Source organism: Lynx canadensis, chromosome D3, assembly GCF_007474595.2.
Source record: "Lynx canadensis isolate LIC74 chromosome D3, mLynCan4.pri.v2, whole genome shotgun sequence".
In the NCBI taxonomy this organism is placed as follows: Eukaryota; Metazoa; Chordata; class Mammalia; order Carnivora; family Felidae; genus Lynx; species Lynx canadensis.
The window spans coordinates 78,466,441-78,489,295 of record NC_044314.2 but is presented as its reverse complement, the minus strand read 5'-3'; the positions used below and the strand labels follow the sequence as shown (position 1 = coordinate 78,489,295).

General features: G+C 48.6%; 1 protein-coding gene across 1 annotated transcript; it reads left to right on the top strand.

Annotated features, from left to right (window-relative positions):
• The first annotated feature begins 547 nt into the window (after positions 1–547).
• SRRM4 (serine/arginine repetitive matrix 4) lies at positions 548–21,227 on the top strand. The gene is made up of 6 exons (XM_032595347.1): positions 548–612; positions 1,573–1,717; positions 15,184–15,488; positions 19,764–19,967; positions 20,678–20,788; positions 21,146–21,227. The coding sequence occupies exons 1-6, from the start codon at positions 548–550 to the stop codon at positions 21,225–21,227; spliced, it is 912 nt and encodes a 303-aa protein (XP_032451238.1).
• Positions 21,228–22,855: the final 1,628 nt, after the last annotated feature.

Below are 22,855 nucleotides of genomic sequence, written 5' to 3'. Positions count from 1 at the left end.
TGGCTAGCATGAGGGACTGTTGTTCCTTTTCCAGTTTTAGCCTTGGCCTTGGTCTGGGCTCCAAGATTTATGAAGAGACCCGGCCAGAGGATCACCTCCACTTAATGACAGCATCCAATCCAGAACAAAGCCCCAGTTCCTTGAAGTCACCTGCCGCCCGCCCAGAACACTCCCGTACAGGGACAGCCTACACGTCCCCATGGTGTGTGCTCTCCCTCACTGCAGGGAGCAGTAAACACGCTTATTCAGCCACAGGCGTGCTCCTGGTGGCCTTTGTCCGGAGGGCATTGGCACACTGAGCTCAGGTGCATTACTGACGTGGAAATGCAGAAAACTCCACCGTGGTGAGCAAAGGCATCTGAGCAAGGTCACAGTGACTGGCAGAGTTGGGACAGAGACCCGGGTCCGGAGGTGACCCAGCCTGCGCCCTTGACCCCAGGCCCAGGCTGAATCGGCTCTCGGCGGCTAAGCCCTGCTGGCCTGGGTCAGAGGACAGTGCAGAGAGCTTGCCCTCAGCATGCTGCCCTCTACCTCACCTCTTAGCGAAATGGCTACCTCTGCAGACCCCGGCCTCGGCCCCCTTCTGCGGTCACCGCTCCTGGTGATGTTGCTGTCTGAGCTCCCCAGTGCCTGTTGGGCTGAGGGACGCTCCAGTAGGCACTGGCCACACACCCAGTGAAAATGATCGGGAGGTCCCAGAGTACAGAGGGACATTTCAGAGCATGACCAAGAGGCATTGCTTCCTAGTGGGGCGGAAAAGTCTGCCCTGGCCCTGGTGCTGCCACTTTCAAGCTGTGTGACTTCAGGCAGGTTCCCAAACAGCACTGAGCCCCAACTTCCTCGTCTGTAAAATGGGAACTACCTGCCGTGTTTGTGTTGTGTCTTCAAGTTGCAAAAAATGCCCTAAGAGGGCAAGTGCCATGCAAATCAGTAAGGTGTTACTTTTATTACTACTGTGACCCAGAGCTAACAGGCTAGCAGAATCTAAATATGCCCTTTCTAAAGAGTCAGAGATTCCTTTGGGTTCCGCTGCAGACAGCTTGACGAGCTTATGCAAGGCATCTTTGCATTTTTGTCAGCTATGTTTTTTTCAAAAGTTTTGGGTGGCAGTCAATATAGGATGTGTCTGTGTCACAGATGGCAAGGTCACGCACAAAGACATACGGATGTGTCCGGTCATATCTATAGGCAAACACAGTGGGACACACCCAGGCATACACACGGTCACAGACAACCACACTGACAATCACACACGCAAAGGACACTAAACCAATCAGGCTAGGGATGTTTTCTATCCTCCCAGCTACATTCCCAGCCCCAAAGACAGTGTCAGGTACATGAAGAAACATTTTTGGAATGAACAAATGAGAGAGAGTGAGTGAATGAATGGAGATGCAGGGGGCAGATGGGCAGATGGACGGACGGGAGAACGGCAGCACACGTGGTTCATACAAACACACCCAAACACATTCCACAGTCCTCAGATCCTACTGGCTCTGCAGCCACCCCTCTGCCATGCTCCCCTTCAAAAGACCCTCACGCCTGTCTCCCCTGCCCCCGGCACCGCGGCAGGTCCCCCGAGGAAGGGCGGAAGTCCCGCCGAAGGCACTCCCGCCGCTGCTCCAAGACCCTCGGCAAGGCCAGCCCCGAGGCCCGCTCCAGCCACCCGCCCAGCCAGCCCCTCCAGATGCTCAGCCTCCTGTCGGCCAGGGGTGTAGTAAGTATTCCACACAGCCTCCTCGGCCAGTCTTGGCCATGACACTGGGGGGAGGTGGAGACACAAGTTCAGGGCAGTGTACGGCACATTTTAATTCGGTTTTGGGCAAATACCCCACTGTTTTTCAGACCTCAGTATTGCTTAACCAAAGGGTCATTCACCAGCCTTTAGCAGCACTCGGTTGGGGGAGGAAGTAAAGCTAAAACACCCTTCTTATCAGGGAAACATTGAAAACTACATGTCGGTCTCCAGAGTGACATCTGCAGGAATGCATGTGGGAGACACTGGAGGAGGTTTCTTTGGGAGGAAGGAAAGAGGGGTCTTTGATGTATCAGAGGCATTCCAGCATTTCAGTGAAGTCTGCATCTTTGACACCAGCTCGCCTGCAGCATTGATTAGCAGCTGGGATTTGATTTCACCTATATAAACACGGCCTTGACTGTATATGAGAATTTTCCTTCAAGGAGCTCATAGCACTTGATCTGTGTCCTCTCATGTGTCTACACAAGGTCTCAGGGAATTGGGGGTATGGCTGCTCTCACTGGTGCCTTTCACAGATGGGACAGAAAAACCAAGGCTCAGAGAGGTTACGGTCTGAGGTAAAGCCACAGAGCAAAGCAAGAGTGAATCCGATTGAGCAACCCCACATTGAATGGAATCCTGGAACGCTCCCCTCAGGTCAATAAGGAGGAGCTGGAATGTGGCTTCAGACAGTCTGACACCAGGAAGTTTCCCCGGGCAAGGGCTTTAGAGTTGGATCTGAACTCAGGTCCTAGCGTTGCTATTTGCTGGTTGTGTGGCTTTGGGAAAGTTGCTTAACTTCTTTGAAACTCAGCATTCTCATTGGCAAACTTGAAATAATACCACCTGCATATGGGGTTGTTGGGGACATCCAGTAAGATAAAGTATGCGAAGGCCTTTTGTCGATGCTCAGGGGATAGAGACACAAACGGGAGGATATGCAACGTTGACAGACTCCAGTCGCAGCTGACAGCTATGAGTGTCTTCTAGCTATGAGTGAATCTGAAAATTTCAGATGAGGTGAAAGAAAGGAGAAGTTCAGGGTGCTTGCAGGAAGGTCAAGGAAGGGAAGGCCATGGTAAACACTAGCTGGGCCTGGTTGACGCAAGTTATCACCTGCAGTGCATTCTGGGAAACTCTTCTTTACCAGGCAAGGCACCCTGGCTCACCAAGGTCTCGTTTTGTCCACATCCTCTGCCTAGCTAGAACCATCCACAACTTTCCCAGCTCCCTCCCCTCTTTGTAGAAGGGCCTTGTGGTTGCTGAGTAGTTTGCAGATGGAAAATGCCCACCTGCATTCCGCGCCGCCCCCCCCCCCCGGCCCACCACCACTGATGTGTTATAAAATGTCTTCCCAGCATGGCAGAGAGTCTGTGGAGGCCTAGGTGGTGCAAGTCTTGGCTTATCTGGACAATTCCTTCTAATCCTCTCAGCCTTGGCTTCCAAACCTGGAAAATGGGCATGCCAAGCTCATCTGTCTCCCAGGGGAATTGTTGCCAAGTTAGAAATCAATTTACAATAGCAGCAAGAAGAGGCAGAAGAATTTAAATGAGTAAAACTCACCCTGTCTTTCTGGTCCTGGTATTTGTGGCAGCCCAATTGGTGGCCCCAACTGACTCTCGCTAAAAAGTGCCATTGGGAACAACTGGCCTGTTTGATCCCCTTCCTGGGATGGTTTCCTAACAGGCCATGTCTGTCCAGATGTTGAAAAAGGCTGGATGTTACTAAAAACAAAAAACAAAAGAGTGTGGTCCTCCCACACCAGCTGGTAAGGAACCAGTTTGGCTATCGGTTCTTGAAGTCTCAGTGCCTCCCACGGGTCCAACCCCTCTCAGAAGACCTGAAGGCCCATCTGTACTTAGAAGGGACAGGCATTAAGAGCTCACCTAGCTCAGTGCCCTGATTCCAAGAAGAGAAAACTGAGACTCAGAGAAGAGAAATGACTTCCGTGGGCTGTGGCAAGTTAGAGTTGTTCAAAACATGGGGCTGTGCTTATGCCGTCAAATACTGGCCCTGAGCTAGGGAGAGTTACTTAAACCTTTTCGGGCCACAGTTTCCTCATCTGTTTAAAAAAAATGCACATAATAAGTCTTTTCTTCAAAAACCCTGCTGTTAGGACAAAAGCAAACTAGTATGAGAAACTGTTCGGCTCGGTGCTTGGCCCAGGGGAAAACTCAGCAAATATTAGTGGGTGTTATGACTACAGCTTTCCGGGTACTGCTTGTGCACTTAGCAACTGTGGGACCTTGAGCAAGTTGCATAAACTGTCTGTGCTTCAGTCTTCTCTAAATCTGCAAAATGAGGGGAACGGTGAGACCTGCCTTGTAAGAGGGATGTTACGAGGATTCGATGAGTTAATGTAAGTAAACGTTCCAGACTGTAACACACAGAGACAGCCCTATGAGCCAGGCACTTTTGTTAGAACAGAAGTAGAGGAAGAAATGCTACTTAACGGTCGCTGCCAACAATAGTGGAAATAGTAATGGGGCAAAGACAATAGCAGCAGCACTGGTAGCAGCAGGAGCTGTAGCAGCAGGAATGAGAGTGTGGCTCCAGGCCCAGGCTAGTCCTCGCAGGACTTGGGAGCAGAGCCGGGGCCTCTGTTTCCTCTGTTTTCAGTTTCCTCCATCCTAAATAGCAGCTGCAGCCCCAGGGGCTAGCCCCACCCTACTCACGGTTGTCTGACTTCTGGGGGCATCAGACACCCCCAAGTCTAGCCCTCCGAGTGCCCTCCATGCTAGACCCTTTCTCCTCTTCTCTCTTGCAAAAAGGCAGAGATGGATGAAGGTGCCAGGTTGGACCACAGGTTTCCTGAGCTCCCTATTAAAGAGAACAGCGAAGGCACTGCCCTTGGAGAATCCTTTCAATCACTCATTCAAATCTACCAAATATCCACAAAATAATCCATCAAGGGTCTGCCGTGCCATGGCTCCCAGGATCCGGTGAACATAGAACAGTCTGTGCTTTCTTACGAGGGAGACAGACAAGGTAAAGACTGTAAAAGACAATACACACAACGAAGCAGAGATGCTGAGATGCGGGGGGAGGTAGCAGGCGGGGCAAGGAATTAGGGCTAGCATTAGGTTAGGGCAGAGAAAGTAACAACTAACTGAGAAACTGGTGGTGAGCAAGAATCAGCCAAAGGAAGCAGGAAGCAAAGACTGGAGTCAGGGATGGAGACAGAATTCCAGGCCAAGAGATGGGGTTCTGGGGATAAGCAGGAACCTGAGTGTGAAGGGTCTTCTATGCCATGGTTCCTGCCACACTCCACTGCAGGTATTTCCTATGCACGGCTCGTTAAAAAATCAAGGACTGGCACATTACATCAAGGGGGGCCTATCTGCATACATGAATATGCAAATTCAGGGCTCTGTCTTATTGAAATCCTAGTTGGTGAGCTAAAGATAACCTGAAGCCCTCTTGCTCAGTCAGAGTCCAAATCCAAATGGAGGGTCCCAAGGAGATGATTTAGGGACCCTTCACAGTCTCATTCACGTTCTTTATCTCCACTCAACCATCTCTGTCCAAGGCATCAGGGAGACAGAGATAAAAACTCTTCCTGAACTCCAGAGCTCGGTCTGGTAGTCAACAGCAGGCTGCAGTGCAGCGAAATAAGTGTTGTGATTAGGGCTGAGATTGAGTCAGTGAGCACCAGTTCCCCCTTTAGTTGCCACAATATTCAAAAACGTGCACAATAGTTGGTTAACAGACCCTCTCACCACACTACCCCAAGTCACCAAAGGTATCCCCTCCCTCCCGTAGTACCTCTGGACCTTCTCACAAGTTCAGCAACTAAAGAGTGATACCTGATAGCCTTAGTACCAAGGCCAGCTACCTTTGGATGAGGCAGTATCCACACTCAACCAGTTACTGACTATTGTGACTATCAACCATGGTGGTGATGGAAGTAAGTATAATAGGTAGTAAGACCACAGAGAAAGGACCAGACAGTGTTGCCTTGGTGCCTGACAGGGCTTTACAAATAAAGGAACATTTGAGCTGAGCTTTGAAGGATGGGTTCCCCAAATTGAGATGGCTGATGAATAAAGGGAGCCTGAGATATTGCTATGTGCCAGGCACTTTTGTTAGAACAAAAGTAAAGTAACATTATAAACTATCCCATATTTTGCACAGCTGTTAGGGTTTTTTGGTCTCAAAAACACTTCTTTGAGGTAGATGCAACTATTATCACCATTTTTCAGAGAGAAAAACAGGCTCACAGAGCCAAAGAGACTTAGGTAGGTGGCCCAGCTGGGAGGAAGGGGAGCTGGTGTGTATCATGGCTTGTGTCTCAGAAGCTTACTTTCATAGCCAGAGGACCGACTGGATGGCAGAGAGGTTGGTGGTGCGAAGCCTTGGCCAAGCCCTTTCCCTGTTGGCATGGGGCTCTCTGTTAAATCTGCCCTCACTGGAGAGGGAATCTGGAAGAGGGCTGATCTCTAGGACGCTAGACCAAGGAGAAGGACAGGCTCCCTTCCTCCTTCAGCCTCCAGCTTTGGCCAACAGTTGCCATGTATTCCTTGCCAACAAAAACCTGCAGACGCCATAAGAAAAAGAGAAATAGAAGGAGAGGGAGAAGGAGGTGAAGGAGAAGGAAGAGAAGGGGAAGAAGAAGAAAGGAAGAAGAAGAGAGAAGGAGGAGGAGAAGGAAGAAAGAGAAGAAGGAGAAGGAAAGGAACAGGAAGAGGAGAGGAAAGAGAAGAGGAAGAAGAGGAGGAAGGAGAAGGTAGAATGGTAGCAGAAAGAACCTGAGATCCATAAAAGAGGGCCTCATGAAATTTGTTAACAGGAGGCAGGAGAGGGCAGTGATGAAGACATGGGCTTTGGAGCAGATCTGTAGACTCTGGGGTCATGATCTTGTCTCCCTGGGAGACCCTGGGTAACAACAACCAACGGAGCCAACTGAGCACCAACTATGTGCCAGTTGCTAGGCTGAATTCTCCACACGTGCCACATCTGTTTCTTATAAGAGCCCTTCAAGAGAGCCCATTTTACATTGAGGAAACCATGGCGTACAACAATTAAGTGAAAAGGAGCTACGTGAAATGGAAAAACCAGGATCCAAACCCAGAAAGTCTGACCTCAGAGTCCATGTGCTTCATTATAAGACTTTCCTTGTGTCATTTCACTTCCCTGGGCCTCAGTGTCCTCATCTGTACCTTGGGCTAATAATCATACCTACTTCATAGGGCGGTTGTGAGGATGGAGTGAGTTGAGGTGTTCATTCATTTAAATTTTTTTTTCAACATTTATTTATTTTTGGGACAGAGAGAGACAGAGCATGAATAGGGAGGGGCAGAGAGAGAGGGAGACACAGAATCGGAAACAGGCTCCAGGCTCTGAGCCATCAGCCCAGAGCCTGACGCGGGGCTCGAACTCCCGGACCGCGAGATCGTGACCTGGCTGAAGTCGGACGCTTAACCGACTGCGCCACCCAGGCGCCCCATGGTGTTCATTCATTTAAAAAAAAATGCATTCGGCACCTACTGTGTGCCAGGCACCGTTCCAGGCAATGGTTGAACAGCAGTGAACAAGACAGACAAGGATCCTACCCTCATGCACTTTCAGTTCTGTATGAGAAACTTAGCCCAATGCTTGGGACATAATCGACACTCAATATGCAATCATTGCTAGTGTGATTATTTGTCATCGTAGTGGTGTTATTAAGCTTACTCCTAATAAACCCAGATGTGATGGGTTCAAAAAGCTTAATCATATCCGGCCTGAGGTGACCTTCAGAACAAGCCAAGAAGAAAGGCAGGATGGAGGTATACATCCCACTTTGCAGGCAGGGAAAAGGAGGCTAAGGGAAAGCATATGGCAGCCCTGGTCTTCGGAACCCTGGTCCAGGCTCTCACACATCCTTGCAAAAGCCTTTCGAGCTCTCGCTCAGCTGAGAGACTCCACATGCCACACCATTTCACTGCAGTATAGAGAAGAGAAGGACCAGAATGCAGAGGAAGGGCAGTATGAAATGGGAATTTGCAGGACCTGTTCTGGTTGTTGTTGTTGCCGTTGCTGTTTTTTAACGGAAAGTGGCATGAGGTTGTCAACTTCCACCACGTCAGCTCAGAATAAAAGAAACCACCATTTTCTATCACGTAAATGACTTCTTACCACCAGAAGATGTAGTACTGACCTGCCCTCCGAAGAAAGGATGAGCCCTTGAATCAACACATTCAGCCGGATGAAAAACTCATTACAGTGAACTTACTTTCCTCCAGTTCAATTTGGGCTGGTGCAAAATTTGCCTGACTGGATCCATATAGAGAGTTTTGAGAGCCGGTGGGCTGGGGGCCAGCAGGAGGGGCTTCAGAGGCATGATGGGACTGAAATTGCGATTCCCTCTCAGCTTCCTGTGGTGGGGAGGGGGTGGGGGAGACAGGAGGCTGGACCACCTCCTTGGGTCCAAGGTCAATTGCAGCGTATCACTCTGAGGGATCACCCAGTCCTGAAAGACTTTGTCATCTTCCCGCCGTCCCCACATCCCGCCTGCTCTCACACGAACTCCCAAAGGTCAATGAACCCATTCTTTTGCTGTCTTCCTAATTAGTGTACAAAGGAAGATGTACAACAGCAAGGAAAATAAACTTAATGTCTTTGTGAAACAAAAGGATTTTTTTTTAAAGGAATAACCAGAACCCTGTAGCTAAAAGCTCTGCCACACAGCTCTATATTCACATGAGAATTCCCAGTCCCCCATATGGCAGGGAGGGAAAAAAATTTATAGCCATTCTCCTCCATGGGGCCATTTGAAGCTCAGTAAATGGACTTGTTCAGTTTAATGGAATTCTCTTCTTGATTGTATTTTTGTAACCTATTAGCCGTGCTGCCTCTTGATCTCAGAATTCAGCTGAAATTAAATTTGAAGTGTAAGTGAGAGGTTGCCTTTTTTCCCCCGTTCTTGATTAAATAATGATTTGAACAAAAACAATAATATTACAGTGCCCGCTTCCCTGGAGGCTGAGAGAGACTCCCAGTGAAACGCCAGGAACGGTGTTTGTGGTGGGGGGATTTAATACTTATTAGAAAAACCCAAGTGTTAATGTGGAGTATATTAAGGAACAAGGAGATGAGTCAAACTTGTGAGTTCAAGAGAAAAAAAAAAAATCAGAGCTTCACATTGGAGGGGGCCGAGGGGAAGTAAAGGGGAAACACTTGTTTGCTTTCTCCCATGGTCATAGATTTGTGAAATACAGTTTGTTCTTAGGAAAAAAAAAAAAATCTGAGCTTGGCAATTTTGGACCCAGAAGGGAATAGCTTGTAATAGCTCCAGGGTCTGGATATGACTTAATGGCTTTGGTCTCCTAGTTCCTTCCATTGACAAAAGCCTAAGAAGGATGCAAAGGATGGAGATGGGAAGACAGTGAGATCTATTTCATGGTTCTGACAGGGAGAATGGAGCATACAGGATGCACGGTCAAGGTAGCAGCAAAACACTTAGAACACAGGGTCCAAACCTAGATGTCTCAGGGGCCAGGTAAGTAATTGATATAACCAACTGGAACCCCATGGGGTTGGGGGCCAGAAAAACTCATGCCCCCCCCCCCACCTAAAATGGGCAGCTGCACTTCTCTCAAGCCGATTATTAGTGAGCAGGAATGTGGACCCAATGTTGTCAGATCTTAGTCTTTGGCACAAACCAGAGACAGAGTTGTTAATGTGAAAACTGTACTCATTCTACAATGTTGGCAGTTAATTCAGATTTACTGTCGAGCAGGCTCCCTACTAAGCACTATATACTAAGTGGGCTCAAGAAAACATAGCTGAAACAAAACATCACTTGGCCTGCCAGTTTTCCAGTGGGGATGTGGGGTGTTGAAGCAGACGCTGTTCATTTATATCCCTTCACCCTCTTCCACTTCAGGGCACACAGCTAACTTCCAGCTTCCAGAAGATGCTCTCTGGCCGCCAAAGACCATTTTGCTGGCCATGTGGCAGTTTGGATGGATTAGCGAAATGACCCCCTTGGGTGCAGCCTTCACTTATGAGTGGTGGGGAATAGTACATTAATACCCCAGCTCCCTCCTTGGCTGAGATCAACATCTGGAGTCGGTTCCTCACTGGCTCCCACCGGTCCTCCAGCTGCTCACCGTGGCTGCCGGTTTGTGAATAACCCATCTTTCATTGGTTCCTCTCTCCCCTCACCTCATTTCCCCACTCTCCTACGAAGTTCCCTGTCCTCTCAAGATAACTACCAGCATTCAATTCCTGTCTCAATTTTGGGAGTAATCCATATTAAGACAGATGTTTTTTCACCTAGTAATTAAGCAGATCTTACAGGGCTGAGTTTTATGCCAAGCCTTAAAGAGTTTTATTGCCAGTGTCCCGTGAGGGCATTGTTACTGGATCACGGGGGTCTAGAATGACTCTTCCTAGAAAGTATCTTGAGCACCATTTTTAGCCTAGCTACAAGGACAGGGGCAAGATCAGTTAATACACAGAAGAAATTCCAAACAGAAGAACCCTTCAAAGATTAATTTTGCGAAGGCTGTTATCTAAATGAGGAGCAAGTAGGAGGCATCTTGTCATGTCAGTGTCAAGTGGACAACTGTTTGCATCTTATATGAGTATTTGTCTAGAAAGGAGCCACTCCGAGATGAGAGGACAATGAGACAAGACACAGAGGCCTCTGTGTCTATCATGATGTCCCATGACTTGAAGGTCTCCTTTGCATGATCATGGCTGTACACACACCTCCAACACACACACATCCTACCTTCGGCTTAGCTCCCCTCCATACTTTCCTGTTCTTTGTGTAGGGTGAATGGAGAGCTCTGGAAAAGGAGAGTCTGAAACTAAGAGGCATTAAACTATCCAAACATCTCTAATAGAGTTTATTAAAATGTTCCCTTCACCTGGATATAGACAGAGCCCATCAAGGCTTGTAAAAACAAAGACCAAATAGGGTTAAGCCAAAAGAAAGCAGAAATGAAGGTCTTTGGGCTCCCACCTCTTACTGCATCCACAGAGTAACCCTTTAAGCAGGTCAATTGGAATCAGAAGATTTGTATGTCCAGTGCCTGCTAGGGATGCTATGGAACGCTGGTTGTGCCCCATATCAAGTGACCTCATCTTGGAATTAGAACTCCCACCTACCCTCCATTCACCAAGGCAACCGTGAATACTGACCTGAGCTGCTTCAGCCTAGAGAAAGGTATATCTTTTTCCTAATCTGTCTGGCCAGAGGAAACACCTGTTTCTAACTCCTGACCCAGGAGGAGCACCTTTTTGTAATCTGAACAAAGTCACCGTATGGGCTAACAGCCCCATTATGTGCAAATGGCCAGCCCCAGTCCATTTTGTAAACTGATCTCCCAGAGTAGAAGATGGAAAGGAATTAAGGAGACCAAGCATAACTTGTCTGGAAGGCTTCTCAGATCCAGAGCTTCTCACCTTAGCATGGAACTTGATGACATTGAAATATGTGGACAGAGCCTCTGTGTGCTTTCTCCAAGGGTCCTGGGTCCGAGGAGGGCCAAGAAGGAGAGGAAGAACAGAAGGTGATTCCTTCTCTGCCATAGGCCTGGACAGAACTCAGTTCTAGACGTTATCTCTTGATCACAGAGCCAGCCCTGAGCTGGTCTTGAGACATCAACCTTCAGCTAAGAATCAACCTAGTTTTTTAGAACTGTTTTTATGATGGAGGCCAGTCCCTCTTTTAAAAAGCCATCAAGTAAGTTCCCAAAGTTGGCAGTTACCCAGTTGGGCCTCACCAGGGCCTGATCACTCAGCCATCTTCACCACTGAATTAAGTTAGGAAGGGCCCAGGCTTCTGAGCTCAGGCTTCTAAAGGACTATGGAGCAGCTTCATTCATTCAGCCAGATTTAGTGAGCACCTACTCTGCGCCAGGCACTGGTAGTTACTTGGGTACAACGCTGAACTAGTCATGCGTGGCCTCTGTCTTCAACAAACTCCCACTCAGGTGGAGAGACAGGCAATAAGACAAGAAATTGCCCCACTGAGTAACAGTGCTGTGACACACAGAAGCCACTCATTTTTGAAGGAGTAAATGAATGAAAGAGCGAATGAATGAGTGAACTATGGACTGTTGTGCTATGGACTATGGACTGGGGGATTAGAGAAGGCTTTCTAGAAAGTGATGTGTAACCTAAAGGATGTATAAATTTAGCCATGTGAAATGGAGTAATGGGGAAGAGTATTCTAGGCAGAGGAAATGGCATGTGCAAATGGCCTGGGCTTGGGAGGGCAAGATGTGGTGGCAAAGCCAAGAAAATTCTAACATATCGGCATAGGTTGTGGGGGTCACGGTGGGGGTATATGGAAGAGATAAGGTCTGTGAAGTACTCAGGGGGGTTGCAAAGGATACTGTCATCCATTTTGAAGAATTTATATTCATCCGAAGAAATGGGACGTTTAAACAAGCTGGAGATGTTGGTATTTTCAGGCACCAGAGTCAACCCAATGAGAACATTTCAGAGGACCTTTATCTCTGTTTTCTGGAAGGATGGAAAAGCATGATGCCTTATACAGTTCTCAGTTCTAATTACACAAGTTACGTGTGCATAATAGTCATGGTCAGGTGGAGACAAGCTGAAAGCGTCTCTGTGAGCTCAGAGTGTGGGGTTGAGAAGGCGAACAGGGCAAAGTCCCCTTCTGTATCCACTAGCCTGGAGGGGCCTCACACTCAGGAAATCCTTGCCTATGGGGACCCATGATGCACCAGGGCAAATGCATTGGAAGTGGTAGCCAGGGATGGGAACAAGTACCTGGGAAGAGAAGGCCAGCCTGGATGCCCCAGGGTAGCAAGCCAGTTACAATGGATAGATAATGGAAGCTGTTATACTCACAGGCCCCTTCGTTTGAGTTACCTTCTAGCCTTGTTCTCCCCAAAAAGGGCTTGCCTGATTCCCTGCACCCATTCTGGAACCAAGCTCCAGTCTGAGAGCCCATCAGTTTTCTCATTCCTGACAGAGGTGGTAGAAATACACGTGTTGCCAATGAACTCCCAGAGGTGGGAAAGATACAGCATCCGCAACTGCAAATGGGAAGACAAAAAGGAGGCGCTGAATGGGAACAGGGCCTTTACCTTCTTTTAAAGAAGTCTCACTCAACAAAACTCCACTTGAGCAACATTATTTTGAGGTCCCTTGTCCCAAAGCAAAGCTTGCCAGATCACCAAGCAGATAAAGATGACAGGGACGGCTGTGCTGGGGAGAACTTGGTAACGCTGGACCATCACCCTGTCTGTGTGCAAAGCCTCCTGGGAGAATCCACAAAGGAAGTTCCGCCTCCCCAGTCCAGAAGCTGACATCCTGAGCATTCGGGTGTCTCTGTGCCTCACCCTTGTGACCAATTGCTGAGAAGGCAGACATGGTCCTTTAAGAAAGCCCAAAAGTCCCACTCCTTTAGGCCCAAGTTACCTGTAATAAGGGGTGGGAGGGAAGCAGGCTCTTGATGGTGAGGTCTCACTGATATTGGTGGCCCCAGGACAAGTATAGAAGGAGGCCTACATACTGGATGTCTAAATGTTTATAAGTCAAGCCAGCAAACCTAAACAAAATGTTCTCCTATCCTGGCAAACATACCTCCAAAATGATCTGGAAAGTCAGGTTTGAATTTAGAACCTCAGACCCCTCAGAGTGGCCGGCCACAACATGGCAGTGGGGGGTGGGGGCGGTGTCCCTGCCTCAATGCCCTGGTCCCTGCCTTTCTCCTCCTGCCTCTTACACCAACCAACACCGTGATGGGCCTCCCACACATGCACATAGACACCCCAGCCTGAACATCTAAGCTCTGTACAAAGAGTCACCCTTGGACCTAAGAGTGTGCACACCTAAAGCATGGTTATGTCCCCAGGAGAACAGATCCATGGATGAGCCTGCAGAGATCCTGAAAGGGGTCCCAAGGGCCATTTAAACAGAGAACAGAGAATTCTGGGATCTCAGGTACCCATGAACTGGTAGTGCCCTCCTGGCCTCACAGATCTCTTGCCCCATGAGGATAGTTACTGCTGGAAGAGGTCCAGGGCAAAGATTCCTCTCGCCCAGCTAAAGAAGCACAGTAGTATTGGCAGGGCCAGACCAAACCCACTGTGTCAATCACAGCCGTGACACTGGTCTGAACGTTTTAAGAAAACCACCCACTGTGCTTCTAAACACAGACACCATTGCTTTCCCAAGGGCTGGCTCAACCTCCTTTCCTCCTTCATCTGTCCCAGTTCAGACCCAAACAGGACTCTGGGAAATGCTCCCCGTTCCCATTCACCACAAATCCAAATGTCCAAGCCCCTCCCAAAGCCCTTTGTCACAAGCACACCCTCGTGATCTGGATATACCCAGACAGAGGCAAGCTCTAGCCCCTACTGCCTTTTCAGCAAGGGTTTCTTGATCCAACTTGGGCATTAAGGGACTGATGAGGTTAGTGTTGATGGCCTTGAGGTCCCCTTGCTGAGAAAACCAAACAGATCTGATGCCTCACCTGTTAGGAACACTGAAAAACCAAAACTCAAAGCTGAGGGCCAAGTGTGAGGGTGTGCAGAAAGGTGTGTGTTTTTTCTTGTCATTTTCGACTCTAATGATGGACTCACGTTGCCCGCTCTTCCCTTTCTCTTACACCTTACCTACCTACTAAAGGAGGAGCTCTTGCTTGGTAAGTGGATATAATCCGCAAAGACATGAGAGAATTTATTAGAAGCCACTCGAGAGCCTTAGCTACCTTCTCCAGGGGGAAAAGGACACACACAAATAATCGTAGAGAGCTTTTTTTTCGTTTGTTTTCAGTCAGACTATTTGACTTCCATTTTTTTTGTCCCCCTTTCTTTTCCCCTTTAGTTGAAAACTACTAAAATGTCATTTTGTGACCTTGACTTTATATTTAAAAAAAAAAAAACTTCTCTTTATTTCATTTCTTTTCCCCTTGCCATATTTGTTTAGGGTTCTATTCAGGGAACTTTTTTCTTTAAAAAAAAAAAAAAAAAAAAAGGTCAAATTCGTTGAGGATTTGGTTGAAGTTTAAAATTTTGGCTTTATCTTTTTTTTTTTTAAGTTCCAAGATATGTTTTTCATGTCCATTGCCCCATTTCTTTTCCCCTCCCCCTTCCTTTATTTTTATTATTGTTTTAGCTTAAGGGTGTTTATACACCCCCCCCCCTTTCGATTGAGTTGTCTGTTTTGTTTGAGTTAATTCATTAGAAATTAAATTTTGTATAATTTCCTTTTTCTTGTTTAATCTGGATCGCATGCTTTTCTCTGCATGATACCTAAATCTTCCAGTTATTCTAGCAGGGGGTAAAAAAAAATATCTCCTTTCTGTGGTATTCTTTCAGGAATTTGTGCTTTTGTTTTTTGGCGTCTCTTCTTTCCTTCTCTCTCTCTTTCCTTTTTCGTTACAGTGCATCATGACGGTAAACATTTCTTGGTTATTTAGACACAGTGCACAGGCCCGGCGATCAGCAGTGTCCAACGGGTGTTTTTGCTTTCAGATCACTGGGTCGGGGTCTGCAGCTGACCTCTTTACCAAAACAGCCAGCCCGCTCAACACCTCCAGAGGACGCTCCCAGGAGTATGACTCAGGCAATGACACCTCCTCGCCACCCTCCACGCAAATCAGCTCAGCCAGGTCACGGGGTCAAGAGAAGGGGAGCCCCGGTGGGGGCCTAAACAAGAGCCGGGAACTCAACTGTGGAAACACCTCTGATTCAGGGAACTCCTTCACCACCTCCTCACCCCAGAACAAGGGGGCCACTTTGGAGAATCTCTCCCCCACCAGCAGGGGCAGAGAGTCAAGGTCAGTGCACTTAGGCTGGGTGGGGTGGGGGTGGGGGGTCCTGCCTTAGCTCCACCTTCTCAGTCTCTCACCTTAGCCCTCTACCCACCCACTCCCCACTCCTAACCCAGGACTCTTTGATTTGCAAGAGAGAGAAAACTCAACTCAAACTGGCATAATTTAAAAAATATATCCAAGGATATCAGCTTCGGGTACAGCTGGATCCAGGGGCTGAAAAGTACATCATTGAGAATCTATCTTTCCCATTACATCTCTGAGCTCTGCTTCCCTCTCTATTGGCTTCATTCTCAAGCAGACCCTCCCAAGCATGGGCACATATGCCAACCATTCTGCAGGTTAGCCAGCCAATGGAAGCAGAATGCCTCTTTCCCAAAAGTTTCAGCAAACTGCCAAGGCAGATTCTCATTGCTTCTGCTTGGCCCATCTTGGTTCATCTGCCCACCCTTGGATCAATCACTCTGGCCCAAGAGATGCTGTGCTTTTGGCAAGAATTTGTCACACGCTACCATCAGGGCTAATGAGTAGTCTTCCCACATACACAAAACTTGGGGGAGGTCTGGTTCTCTGAAGGAAAAGTCAGGGTACTGATATCAGGAGGGACAGAGGCAGGTGCACCCGGGTGTCTCATTCAGTGAAACCTCCGACTTCGGCTCAGCTCAGCTCAGGTCATGATCACATCGTTCATGAGTTCCAGCCCCATCAGGCTCTGCAATGACAGCATGGAGCCTGCTTCGAATCCTCTGTTTCCCTCTTTCTGCCCCTCCCCCACTCTCGCTCTCATGCTCGCTCTCTCTCAAAAAAAATATTTTTTTGAAAAAATTTTGTTAAAGGAAGGACAGAGGCTGGGCAGGCAAAAACAAATGTCAGTTTTACCATTAATCTCAGGAGAAAGTCTAACATTAAATCCATTGAAAGTCAACTGTCATTTTAAAAAGTTCAAATGCATTGAAAATCTGTGGCAACAGAAAAACCTGCTCCTGGATGTTTGTAGCAGCTTTATTCATAATTGCCTAAACTTGCAATCAACCGAGACATCTTTCAGTACATGAATAAATAAACAAACTGTGGTCCATCCAGACAATGGAATATTATTCAGCAATAAAAGAAATGAGCTATCAAGCAATGAAAAGACAGGGAGGAGCCTGAAATGTATACTGCCGAGTGAAAGAAGCCAATCTAAAAAGGCTACATCCTGTATGATTCCAACTATATGACATTCTGGAAAAGGCAAAGCTGTGAAAATAGTAAACAGATCAGTGGTGATGGGGGGGGCGGTTAGGGGGTAGAGAGGGATGAACAGGTGGAGCACAGATTCTGTGTGACATTGCAGTGGCGGATACATATTTTACATTTGTCAAGACTCACTGGGTTCACAAGAGTGAACCCTAATATAAACTCTGGGCTTCGGGGGATAATGATCCAGCGGCGGTTCACTGATTATAACAGATGTATCACTCTGGTGTGGGCTATTGAAAGGCAGGGGAGGTTGTGGGTGTGGAAAGTACAGAGGGTTCCCATATACCTGCAGAGTGTGTGTGTGTGTGCACGCACGTGTGCACGCATGTGTATCTTAACCCACTTGCTAGATGCAGTTTTTCTGCAGAAAACCCTTTCATGCAGTTGCTTATGAGCCAGCTGTAATTCTAGTTCATTACCCCCTTACTCTCTCATTCAAGAAATCACAGCAAAATGCTAATCACTGAGGATAATGTCACAATAATAGCTAGTAAAAATCGCTGATCATTTACTCTATATCATTCACTCAGTTACTTATCCCTCTCTCTAGTTTTCAGGCACCTCCTGAATGCCAGCCACTCAGCTTGGTGCTGGAGATACAAAAATGGCATGGTCCCTTTCCTCGGGAGCATGTAATTAATGGGGCGGATGCAGAGATACAAGATGGGTGGAAAAGGTTTGCGGGTATATTCTGCCATGCTAACAGTGGGGTCTTCTTTCTTCTGGGGTGGGAGTCTGCTTTTGTTCAGAGTGGCCAAGATTTCAGGATGATAGCCGAAGCCCTAGCAGTGAAGCTGTTAATGGCTTCTTCAAGGACAGAGCACCCTTTTGTCCCCAGCACACACAGCCCACTTCAGTCCTGGACAAACAACTTGGCATCCACACGTAGCCTCTGGTTTGCCAGCCCCAGGACATCTCTGGCCTCAGTTCACGCCCAAGCCTGCCTGGGAGCAGGGCTCCCAGGGCTGGGTCAGAACAAATGTCAACATCTCAAAGAAGAGGGAGTGATGTCCCCAGATGAGACGAAGGACATACTTCAGGGCAGAAGAAAATAGAATAGCACTAACAACCACAATAATGATAATGGCTGCTAACATTTGTGGAGCCCTAATTATATGCCAGGGGCCATGCCAAGTGCTTGCCATGGACAATCTTCCTTGATTCCTCCTTGAACCTTTATGGCATAGGCATTACGATAGACCTTTTTTAGCTGATGGGGAAACTGAGACTCAGAGTAGTTAAGAAACTCAGTTCATAAGGGCCAGCACCAGGATTCAAACACGTATCTGTCATAGAGCTGAAGCTAAAGCCTGAGTGGCATCCAGCAGTTCCCTGTTTAGTTTGATCTTATGTGGACAGCCAAATTAAATAATTTAGACCCAGCCTTTCATTTTGAAATTAACTGATCTCTAAAGTCATGGCTGTGTATGTCATATCAGCAATGAGCAGAGGGCTGAATGGAAGAGGTATCATTGGCTCTAAATCAAGGGAACCTTCAACAGTGAAGGTAGGAGACTGATGAAGTGGAGGGGGCATGGGTTTTGGAGCTGGACAGATCAGAGTTTGAGACCCTGAGTGGCCTTGAGGAAGTAATTAACCCTTCTGAAGAGAATAGTGCCAGTTCCATAAGGTCATTGGGAGGACCATACAAGATGATTCTTGTTTAGCACCCAGGACACTAAGAGGCTCAAATGTTTACTTCACAACTATTTATTCATGACCTAGGCCAGATGAATCAGGCTCTGTCCAAGGTGCTGGGATACAGTATCCAGAGACATGAGTCCTCTCCCTCAAGCTCAGTGACTGGAGGAGGAAGAGACAATTTTAAGACCAAGTGAGGTCTTCTAGGGACGGGGGCGTGAGGGGTGGAGGGGAAGTGGGGGTGGTGCCTAGGGGCTGGGGGCTGTGGCAACACATTGGAGGTCACCCAACTAGACTTAGGGGGATGTCAAGAAAGGCTTCCCAAAAAAGGTGAGGTCAAACTAAAACCTGAACCATGAGTAGTTATTGTTAGGTGAGGAGGGGAGGAAAGAGGGTTGCAGGCAGTGTGAATGTTCTGAGGCCTGGAGACAGGGAAGGAGCAGGGGGATTTCATGAGGAACAAGTAGTCCATTATGGCTGGAGTCAAGAGAGGAAAATGCCAAGAGCTGAGACTGGAGGGGTGAGCAGGGGTTGGGTCATTATGAGCCTGGAAACTCTATTAATGTGATTTGAACTTGACTCTTGGCACAAGCCAAATGAACATGCCCTTACTGAGAATCCAACAGGAGCTTATATGGCCCTAGGCAGGGTGGAAATACAGAAGACAGGGCCCTGCCACTGGGTGATTTTGAACAAGCCATCACTCTTCTTTGGGTCTCAATTCCCCCTCTGCAAAATGGGCTACACCGAAAGTTTCCCAAACTTAAACCACCTACATGGCACCTGCTTGATTTTAATCATATCCCTGTACTACTGGTACTCGTATTTACCTTGACAAACTCACTTTTTTTATATAAGGAAACTTATACTACTGTCTTACATAGAAAATTTATAGCATTCATCCTAAATAGAAAGCACCTGCAAAAATACATGATTTTTTTATATGAAAATACATAAAGACAGTGGATTTAATTCTTGCGAGTAACAGTTGCCTGCCCAAGGCTCTTGAGCACCAGGTCTGGGAGACTGCCAGTGTTCCAGAAATGGTGGAAAACCCACTAGTACCCAATCCAGTGTCTCTAATGTACTCAGATGGGCTGAAAAAGACTCAAAAGGGAATAAATCTCTCACTATGTGATTTGATGTTATTTACCATTATGCCCGTGCCCACTGACCTACTCTGAAGTGCCCCCTCTGGAATGCATCCCCCTCTGTCCCTATTCCTCTACCAGCTGTGGCCTAGAAAGTCTTTCCAGAGGTAGTAAGATGGGACTAGGTGGAAAGGGGTTTCTGAGGGCACCACAGCCTGGGCAAAGGTAGGGAGAGGAGTGTTACCTAGAGATGCCTCCAGGCTAGCGGTCAGGCCAGTGCTAACAGGTGTTCTCCCCACATCTGCAGAGGATTTCAGTCGCCATGTCTGGAATGCGCGGAGGTGAAGAAATCCGGTTTGGTCCCAGCCACAGCCCGGAGCTCCCCCATGAGAGGATGCTCCCGCAGCCCTTCCTATGCCAGCACCCGCTCTTCCAGTCACTCCTCCCGATCCCCAAACCCCAGGGCCTCCCCCAGGTACACCCGAAGCCGATCCACCTCCTCCGGGAAAAGGTGAGTGCAGTTTTGACCTCTGTTCTGCAGCGCTTTCGTTCTTAGGGAGCTAGTTAAGGTAACTGGACATGTCCTTTGACCCGCCGGTGAAAGAAGTCAGATTTGAGTTTGAATGCCCACTACTCCCATTCCTAGCTGGTGGCCTTGGGCCACAGATAACCTCTCCAAGGCTCAGTCTCGTCATCTGTAAAATGAAAACATTAACCTCTCGTGCCTCGGTTTCCCGACTTACAGAATGGGCTTAATAGTACCTAACCCTAGGATCTGTTGAGGATTAAATGAGATAATGCACAAAAAGCATTAGTTCAATGTCTGACACATAATAAAATACATAACAATCATAGCTAACATTTCCTGTGTGCTGGCTCTGTGCAGTATGTGATTTGCCCTAATTTACTCATTTACAATTCTATAGGGTAAATTCGATTATTTACCCCCTTATATAAATGAGAAAACAGAGGCCCAGAGAAGTGAAATCACCTGTCCAAGGTCACACAGCTAATAAATAGCCTTAGATAGTAAGAATTCAATCAGAGGAAGTGGTCGATATTATTATTAATTGCCCAGGAAAGGGCCAGCCAGGTTCCTCTGCCCGGAGTCCAGAAAGAAAAAGGTCACCCCCTGAGGACCAGCTGAATAAAACCCTACACTTCCGGGACGACCCCGGCGAAGCCCAGCAGGCCCCTCGGAGACTGTTTACTCTCCCGCAGGTCCTACTCTCGCTCTTCCAGCTATTCCTCCAAGTCTGGCAAGAGGAGCCCCCCCAGCAGAAACTCTCGATCGCGCCGCAGCCCCAGCTATTCGCGGTACAGCCCGAGCAGGTACAGGCCCCGCCCCCCAGGCACAGGCCACGCCTCCCAGCTCACGTCTGGGGAGCGTCACCCAAGCCCGCCCCGCTTCCCCCTTTGTCCAGCACTGCACGAGTAGGAATGGGAAGATGACCCAGCCTCCTCGTCTTCGCTGGAGTTATCTTTGGGGACCCTAATGCACCCGCTATTCCACACCCCGGCCTCTTCACACACCTAATACTCCCCTTCACCATATTCAGAGCCCCCAGTTCTTACGCACGCACCAGAGTCCTCTTGACGTTCACGTCCTCGCCCCCTGGCAGCCGCGCCCCTGTAATGCCCACCCTCGAAGGCTGACACCCCTGCACGTGCCCAGCCTCACCCCCACAGTACACACCCACAGCCCCTGGGGCCTCGGGAGGAAGCCACCACCTGCCCCAGTGGGGTGAAGGGCACAGGTGAGAGGCAGTGAGTGCCCCTGTCCCACGCGTTCACGCGGGAAAGCCAGCCGCAATAACCCCCGCACCCCTTCAGGGCGGGACCCCAAGTACAACGAGAAGGACTCGCAACAGCGGGAGCGCGAGCGAGCGCGTCGGAGACGGCGGTCCTACTCGCCCATGCGGAAGCGCCGGAGAGACTCCCCGAGCCACCTGGAGGCGCGGAGGATAACCAGGTGAGGCCAGGAGGGCCGGGGTGCCCATCTCCACCCTCATTCCCACCCCTCCTACCGTTGGGGCCTCGGGCCCTCCCCGTGTCCCCTTGGAGCTGGAATTCAGGACTGTGGGAGCTCAGGGACGCTGCGGGCCCTGCAAGGAGGGGGCAGGGCCTCCGGGGCGGGGCCAGGGTGGGTGCCTGGGACAGGGGCGGGGCCAGCCTGAGGAATCTGGTGGGCCGAGGGGGTGTGGCCAGGGTCTGTGGAGCGAGCTGGGGTAGCGTCGAGGCAATGCGGGCCAAAGCAGTGGGGCAGGGCCTTTGTCTGGGGGTGGAGCCGGCCACTGGAGGCCCAGCACCCTCAGACCCACATGCCAGGCTTTAGTAGACTCTGATCATACCCTGCACCAACTGAGGAGAGGGCAAAAGGATCGTCTGGGTGCCAGAGGGACTTAAGAGGGGGAGCACTGAATCTGGAGTGCATTCTTGGCTGTGCCACTTTCCAGATGAGCAGGGAAAGTCTCTTCACTTTCCAAACGCTGTGTTTTCACCCATGAAATATTAAAGGAAATAACTCCCAGGAGTATCATGAAAATGAAATGAAAGGGGGCAAAGAGATGTGAACACACTTTGTAAACTTAAATGCAGAACACTGAAACCCGAGGCATGCCATTGCTATTGATTGCATAGACAGACTAGGTGGATACGGTTTCTAACCAGTAAGCTCTTCACAGAGAAAAGCCATAGAAGAGAAGCCTGAGGTCTGAGTGGACCCAAATTCCTCAGGCCTTGAAACCGGGACGAGTGGCTGAGAGCTGCCCTAAAACTGGCTCCTGGCAATCGGTTGGGCTCCTCCCCTGGCCCTCCAAGGGTCAGCTACTCCTTCCAGAGACCCACAGGATGGGGCTGCGGCGGGGTTCGGGTGCCTGGTTCCTCCTCCCCAGAGAGGACCTGGAGGAGGAAAAAGAACCTGTGCCCCAAACAATAAAATGGGGGTAACGGCATCACCTTCTCAGATATGCCACAGATCACCGTGGTACACAGGGACTCCTACACCCTTGACCAAAGTGACCAAAGGTGACCAAAGGTGTCCTTGGGGTTGACTTGGAGGGAGACAAAGTGGCATTTCTAAAAGGCTCTCTCGTTTCCTTAGTCGGTCTCAAACAGTCCATCTTGATGAACCCATTCAGTGTTTCCCAAACTTCAGTCACCCAGCAGCATCTTTTGATTCGTCTGTTTAGGAAGTGTACTACTGTTTACTTAATGTCTGGAAATAGATATGCCCTTTCTTAGAGGTCCATACATCTAATTCAAAAGGAATACACCACAGTATACTATAGTAAATGGAAAATCAGCCTCTCTTACCATAAATAGAAGGTTCCAGTAAAAGTAAAAATAGCAAAACAAAACTGCCATTAAAGTCTAGACGTAGATTCCTTCACCAGCTGG